At 34.3% G+C, this 8,540-nt stretch overlaps 1 protein-coding gene across 1 annotated transcript; it reads right to left on the bottom strand.

The window, feature by feature from the left end:
* Positions 1 to 7,589: 7,589 nt before the first annotated feature.
* LOC139863685 (uncharacterized) lies at positions 7,590 to 8,153 on the bottom strand. The gene has a single exon (XM_071852293.1). The coding sequence runs from the start codon at positions 8,151 to 8,153 to the stop codon at positions 7,590 to 7,592; it is 564 nt and encodes a 187-aa protein (XP_071708394.1).
* Positions 8,154 to 8,540: the final 387 nt, after the last annotated feature.

The following is an 8,540-nucleotide window of genomic DNA, read 5'->3' on the forward strand; positions in this document are numbered from 1 at the left end:
TAATATTTAGTCTTTCAAAACCAATTATATTTCAAAGTTCGTTTTATTTTTCATTTAGAAAATATTATAACATGTATCGTTTATACTTAAAACTTAAATAGATACAATTCATTTATGCACTAATGTTTTAAATATCAATCGCATTATTAAGCGAGTGTTACTATCGCGTACTTAACTAATTTGAAAAACATATATATTAATGAACACGTTTTAAATACACGTTGTAAGTTATTTATATATCTAACAACTAATATTCCAATTTACATTATTTAAACAAGGACGTTTTAATTATCAATTTCCATTATATCATAAAGCGTTTTCGCACGTTTGAAAAATAAATCAATCGAGTGTTATGAAATTTAATCTTCCACTATCCTTTGTCTAAATCTCAATGATTGACAATTTGTTCTTACTCGTAAATCACTTTACCATTTTCCGAATATTGTTAAAATGAAAAGATTTCTCAAATCAACGTGGGCCTCTCGACAGAGACTCGTAATCATAATTCAATGTATCTGATAATTCAATCATTTGATATTATCTTTTAATTCCGTTGATAAATATCTTTATATATATTTTGAAACAAATACGTTCATGTAAATTATTATACATCTAATACTTTGTTAATATTTTCAAGGTATAATATATACGTATATATATAATTATATCCATTTAGCTAATGGTTCGTGAATCATTGAAATTTGGTCGAGGTTAAATGAATGTATGAACACAATTTAAAATTCTTGATATTCAATTTAACAAACTTTGCTTATCGTGTCAGAAATATATAAAGATTAAAGTTTAAATTTGGTCAGAAATTTCCGGGTCGTCACAATCTTCTAATTCCATCGATAAACATATTAAAACAAATATGTTCATGTAAAGTATTATACATTTAATACTTTGTTAATATTCTCAAGTTATAATATACATACATACATATATATATATATATATATATATATATATATATATATATATATATATATATATATATATATATATATATATATATATATATATATATATATAATCATATCCAATTATATAATGGTTCGTGAATCGTCGGAATTTGGTCGAGGTTAAATGAATGTATGAATAAAGTTTAAATTTTGAAATTCAACTTAACAAACTTTGCTTATCGTGTCGAAATAATATAAAGATTAAGTTAAAATTTGTTCAAAAATTTCCGGGTTGTCACAACTTTTTCGATTGATCACCAAATTCGATTAGCTTTAATCAACCAATTCAACTCAAACTTGATGTGTGTTGTGTATATGTTCAAAATGATAAATGAAGTAATGTAAAGAACATAGACATAAGGATTTATAGTGGTTCGGGTGGATGTTAACTAATCCACCTTAGTCCACTCCCCGATTACACTAATCGAGATTTGTTGCTTCACTAAGCACTTTTCTCCAAACCCAGTGGAGATCCGATTTACAAGTCTTCAACTTCTTTGGTAGACAACAAACCTAATATTTCTATCCCTTTGAAAGATCAAATCCAACCTAGATCAACTTGTCTTCACCTTGGACAAGTATTAATCTCCAAATAAGATTAATCAACTTCCTAAGTCCCTTTAAGGAAGTAGATCACTAATTAAAGTATTAATCTCCAAATAAGATTAATCAACTTCTATTAATTGAAGTTACAAGACTTATACACTTTTCAATGATGATCCTAAGACAATAGTAGGACATACATTACACTAAGTAAACTCACAATATTAATGATTTTGATTAGTAAGTTTACAACAACCAAATTCTATATCTCTAAGATCATAGAATCTTCTCTTGCTTGATTACATTTGAGTAGTAATTAGAGCCCTTGTGATCTCTGGAAATATGCCTTTGAAGTATGCAAGAGGGTCAGCTTCAAATGCTCCTTAATGTTTTCCTTTTATAGTGGGATTCAAAAAGTAGCCGTTGACACACGGTTGCCATCACGGTCGAACGTGGTTCGACCGTGCGTGCTCCAATCCAAATTTAGTATCCGTTGTATAGCCGTTTGACTCAAATTTGAACACCACATTTTGGCACCTTTACTCCTTCTAGCACCTGCAAAAGAAACCAAACATCCTGTACAAGTACTATATGCATTAAGTGTGTGAGATTTGGTCTTATTGTATGAAAGTGACTTAACATTCCAAAAGTGGTAAACCCAACATTCTTGGAGAAGTGTCTTGATTGATATTTTGGGAAATCTCAGTTTGATCAAGATTTAGTTAGTCACATTAATGCCTTTGGTTCAATTCTAAAGACTAGTCACTATGTCAGTAACTTCCTAGTTTTAATTAATCACAAGCATGTTCCATTTGGGTTTAGGTAGAGATTAATTGAATGAAGTCTTTATAAGATAATCATGAAGTATGTAAAGACATCAAAGTTAAATCATACTTGAACAAGAAATCATACTTAGTTACTTAGATCAAATAGACAATTGACTATAATTTCATTGTAAACCATTTTACACTTAATCTATTGGAGTATGTTAGTTACTTGAATCCTAACTAGTGAGCACATAGCAAACATATTAATCAAGTTAAAAAGTTTATGAGTATTAAGCATATTGTCAAGTAGCAAGTAATACTCACACATAGCAAGAGATTGTTATTCTAGGATCAATCATATAGATACTTGCACAACTTGTATTTTAAGCTTTTAGCAAGCTTACTTGCAATATAATATATTGCATGATTAATGTGTAAGCACACATTAATGTCCAACACATGCACAAGGTAAGAGCAATCTCTAGTTGGGACTTAGTGACCATCCTAAATGTATCTAAGTGTATTTTAGGATTACAAGTCTTTACTAGTTACACTTGAGAGCATTATTCCTCATTTAGCCTTAATTAATCACTAAGTCATTTTCAATATCAATTATTGTTCTAGTGACATTGGCTTAAGTGTGTTGGTACTTGATGATCATACTAAGGATATCTAGATAAGAATTAAGATCACAAGTTGTTGATTAACACTTATGTGTTATGCCTAATTTTGGTTAATTTGTCATTAAGATGTCATTAGGCATAATTAATCACAATTAGTGTTTTTATGACCAAAACTCAATTGAGTATGGAGAAGGCATCTATTCTAAGCATGTTGAGAAAGGTTTCATGAATTATAGATGTCGAAAACTAGTCAAACTTTATTTGGTCAAAATCGGTAACAGAGCAAACTGCGGTCGCACTGCGGTTGACCGTGGTGGCGATCGTGCAAATTGTTTTTATAAAACTGCGTTGCAATTCAGTTTGGGGTTTCACGGTTGGCTATGCGGTCGACCGTACTTTGACCGTGTATTTAGCTGAACTTTTAATTTCATTCTTTAACCTATGTTTGACTTGGTTGTTTGCAAGATAAAGTATGGATTAGTGACCTTGCGTGTTTTATGTTAAGATATCAGTCATCATTTATGCATATGTATGTGTCATCATCAAAACATATTCTTTGGTTAATTATCATACTTAAATGTGTCATTTAGTTCATTAACCAACATTCAACCAACAAATACGTTTACTGTAAGTCATGTATCTCCTGTGCCGAGCATATTGAGAAGATAATATGGGCTCTTGAGCAAGTGCATCATCTTCAGTTTGAGTGTTGAGGCCTTCGGCATCATCGTGAGTATCTTCAATACTCCCCGTATAAGTTGGCAGTGTGTATGGATCACAAATGCCATTCTTGGAGATGCAATTGTAATGTAGAGAACGACTTAATGGCTTGGTAAGAACATCTGCTATTTGTGCTGAAGAAGGTATGGATCTGGTAATAATTTTCCCTGCTTTAATTTTATTCCTTAAAAAATGGCAGTCAATTTCAATGTGTTTTGTCCGAGCATGCTGTACAGGGTTAGATGCAAGTGCAATAGCAGATTCATTGTCACAATGAATAGAGATTGGAGTAGAAACTTGCACTTTTAGGTCTTTGAGTAAGCTTTGTAACCATGTTAGTTCACAAGTGCAGTCTGCTAGGGCTCTATATTCAGCTTCTGTAGATGATATAGACACTACACTTTGCTTTTTAGATTGCCAGGAAATGAGACAATTGCCTAAGAATACATAATAGCCTGTAATGGATCTTCTTGATGTTTCACAATTGCCCCAATCACTGTCACAGTAAGCTTGTAGATGTAGATCTTTAGTTGTAGGGAAGAAAAGACCTTGAGTTGGACATAGTTTGATGTATCTTAGAACCTTGTAGAGTGCTTTCATGTGTTCACTTCTAGGTTGTTGGCTGAATTGGCTTAGATGTTATGCTGCAAAAGATAGGTCAGGTCTTGTGATTGTGAGGTAGATGAGTTTGCCCACAAGTGTTCTATATAAAGTTAAATCTTCCAATGACTGTCCTGAAGTGGCAGTAAGTTTGTGATTTGGGTCAATGGGAACATTTGAGGGCTTCTCATCTAGAATACCTGCTGTATGCAATAATTCTAAGGCATATTTCCTCTGTGTCATTATGATTCCACCTTTGTTTCTTAGAAATTCAATCCTTAAGTAATATTAATGGTGCCAAGGTCTTTAATGCTGAAGCAGTTATCTAGCTGAGTCTTGATGTGAGAAATTAGAGTGTTTTGTTGCTAGTTAGAATGAGATCATCAACATAGATGATTAATGCCAGAAAATCATTGCCTTGGTTGTAAGTGAATAAGGATGTGTCTGAGTAGCTCTATTTAAATCTGAGCTGAAGTAGGAAGTTGGTCAATTTGATAAACCATTACATGTTTGCCTGTTTAAGACCATATAATGATTTAAGAAGTTTGCAGACTGAGTTGGGTGGTAATTGCTTGTTGTAACCTTGTGGAATAGTCATGTAAACCTCTTCATTGAGATCACCATGAAGAAAGGCATTGTTTACATCTAGTTATTCTATGGTCCAGTTATTGTGAACTGCTAAAGCAATAACAGTTCTAACTGTGACCATTTTTGCAACATGAGTAAATGTTTCCTTATAGTCCGTTCCTTCCTTTTGTGCGAAGCCTTTAGCCACTAGTCTAGCTTTGTATCTTTCAATTGAACCATCTGCCTTAAGTTTGACTTTGAAGACCCATTTACAACCAATAGCAGTCTTGTTTTTCTGGTAGAGTTGTGATGGTCCAGGTGGCATTGGTATCTAGTGCCTGCAATTCCTTATTTATAGCTTCTACCCATTTTTCATTCTTGGATTCTTGGTTGTATGTGTGTGGTTCCACTGTGTGGTTAATTTCACAGATAAGATGTCTGACTTTAGGTGTGTAGATGTTGTTATAGTTGAGATATTTGGAGTGATGGAATTTGGAAATAGAGTGAACAAACTTAGATGGAATGGAATGATGAAAGTTTTTGAATTTGATTGGGATCTTTGGCACTCTGCTGGATGTACTTTTGTCAGGAATTGGATTCAGGATGTGTGTATGAGTATGTTCAGTGATGGAGTTAGAGTTTGAGTTAGATGTAGAGGACATTTGTGTGGGAGAGTTATATGACTGAGTTGGAGTATTTTGTGAGGTATTTATGGTAGATTGATTGGTTTGAATTCGGTTGGATGTTGATGTAGAGTCAGGAGTGGAGGATGGTGTTTGATTAAGTACTAGTTCTGGTGTATTGGTATTTGTGGTAGTAGAATTAGATGGTGGAGGTAGAGATTGTGATCCATTTGATTCATAATGGGTATCAATGAGAATGAAGTGGAGTTTGGATTAGGATGTGTAGGATTAGTTGATTTAGTTTTGAATGGGAATATGTTTTCATTGAAGGTTACATGTCTGCTAGTGAAGATTTTGTGTGTTTGTAAGTCATAGAGTGTATAACCTTTTTGTGTGGTTGAGTATCCAATGAGAACAGAGGGTATAGATCTAGGAGCAAACTTGTCATTTGTGTGGGTATGAGCATTGGCTAGACAGCCTATAACCCTGAGATGAGATAGATTTGGTGGTTTGTTGTATATCTGTTGATATGGACTTTGATTATTTAGAGGCTTTGAAGGTAGTGTATTGATGATGTATGTGGCTGTGAGGATACATTATCTCCAAAAGTGGATGGGAAGGTGAGATTAGAATCTGATTAATCTTGCTATTTCAAGTAATTGTCTATGCTTTCTTTCCACTCTAGCATTTTATTGTGGTGTATAGGGACATGAGGTTTGATGTATGATGCCATTTGTTAGGAAAAATTCACTTAGAGTGCTGTTTAGAAATTTGGTGCCATTGTCAGTCCTAACAGTTTTAATTGTTAAGTTGAATTGGTTTTGTGTGTATTTGTGGAAGGATTTTATGTATGATGTGGCATGTGATTTAGTTGAAAGAATATAGGTCCAGATGGCCCTTGAATGATCATCTACAATGGTTAGGAAGTATTTACAGTTTTACATGGTAGAATGTTTATATGGACCCCATATGTCCATGTGCACAAGATCAAATAATGCAGTAGCATGTGATACACTCTCAGAGAAAGGTAATTTGTGTTGTTTAGCAAGAGGACATACTGTAAAATCATTATTGTCATAATTGCACTTTATTACAGAAGAGATTGATTCTATGTGTTTTAAAACATGAAAAGATGAGTGGCCAAGTCTTGAGTGCCAGAGTTGAGCATCAGTTGATGTAGCAGGTCTTGATGAAGTTTGATTGATAAAAGCTTGTGATCTTTGTGGGCTTGTTTTGACTTGTTGGAGGAGGTAGAGACCATTACAGAGGGTGCCATGTGCAATCCTCTTGTTGTGGTCCTGAAAATAGCATGATAAAGGAGTGAATAGCACAGATAGAGGTAAGTCTTTACCTAATTTGCTTACAGATAGTAAGTTATAGGAAAAACTTGGAATGTAGAGTACATCATGTAGGGTTATGGCTGAATTGATTGTTACAGAACCGTAGTTAGTGACTGAGTGTTGTGACCATTAGGTAGAGTGACAAAGATAGGTTTGTGATATGTGTCGACATCATGCATATTTGATAGAGATGTGGATACATGGTCTATGGCACCACTGTCCACAACCCAAGCATCTTTTAAATGATTAACAATAGAAGCTATAAATCTGTATTGCTGAACACTAATATGTGAGGCAATTTTGTGTATACCTGTGGTGTTGTTGGACTGCATCATTAGAACCACTTAATTTAATTGATTTTGAAGTTGGTCCATCCTTGCATTCATAGCCATTTCATTTGAGTTTGATGAGTCACCATCATTTTCAGTGGTAGTGGTTGCAGCAGTGATGCTTTTCACAGGTTTTGAGTAGTTGTTAGTCTTCATTGGTGGTTTGAATTTGTCATGCAGTGGATGTCCAATTGGATAGCCAACTAGCTTGTAGCATTCCTCTTTAGTGTGACCTTCTAAGCTGCAGTTGCCACAGAAGATTCCTTTCTTGAATGTGCCCTTTCTTTCATATGATTTGTTGTTGAATGATGCCCTTTGTGCACCCCATCTTGATGTATTGTTGATTTGCATGGACAGTGCTGCTGAGATTGTAGGTCTTGTGGAAGTGTGCTCCTTTTGCTTCTCTTTTTGTCTTACCATTCCATAGGCTTTAGCTGCTTTAGGCATAGGCTGCATCAACAAGATTTGCCCCCTAACATTTGTATAGCATTCATCTAAACCCATGAGAAATTGAATTAACCTATTTCTTTGATCCCTTTCACCATTTGTTTCCCATTTTCACAGTTACATGTGCATGTGTAGGTGTATGGTGCCTCTAGGGCATCCATTTCATCCCAATAGCCCTTCAATTTCTGGTAATAGGCCTCAACTGTCATGCTATCTTGTTTTAATTGTGTGATTTCATTAGTGAGTTGATAGATTATGTGTCCATCTAACTGTGAGTAACGTTCATGTAGCTCTCTCCACAATTCAGCAGCATTGTTAACAAAGTTCAAAGAATTACCTATCTGATCAGTGATAGTGTTCAAGATCCAGGAGATGATCATGTCATTAGTTCTTTCCCAAAATGCCTTGACTGGTGAGTTTGCAGCAGGTTCAATGATGTCTCCTGTCACAATTTTGAGTTTATTCTTAGCATTTAATGCTATCATCATTGACCTCCTCCATGAACTGTAGTTATCAGATCCTGTCAACTTCTTTGATATGAGTATTAAACCAGGATGATCATTTTGATGTAGATACAGAGGATGATTTGGCGAGTTCAGATCCTCTTCAAGTGATGAAACAGCAATCGGCATCGTGAGTTTGTAAATTTGTGTTATGATTGAGTTAATTGTGAATTGTTAGGTTTTCGATTGAATTAGGTTGTCAATTTGATTAATTGTGATCTGTATTTGATGTGATTGAGTTGCGGAAGCATGTAGTGCTCGAAAAATATGTATTGCAGGTATGGCCGGAGAAGACGACCAGAAAAGGTGATGGATGACCGGAGAAGATGACCGGAAATAATGGTGATCGGTGATCGGAGCTAGTTTATAGCTCTGATACCATGAAAGTAAATGGAGATCAGTTGCAACAAATTGTTGATTGCATTAGAAAATGAAATTACATTCAATGGGGAACAATAGACCTATATATATACACACAGACATCTACAACTAACTTTAACATAATTTGACTTTTCC

This window comes from Rutidosis leptorrhynchoides, chromosome 8, assembly GCF_046630445.1.
Source record: "Rutidosis leptorrhynchoides isolate AG116_Rl617_1_P2 chromosome 8, CSIRO_AGI_Rlap_v1, whole genome shotgun sequence".
Lineage (NCBI taxonomy): Eukaryota > Viridiplantae > Streptophyta > Magnoliopsida > Asterales > Asteraceae > Rutidosis > Rutidosis leptorrhynchoides.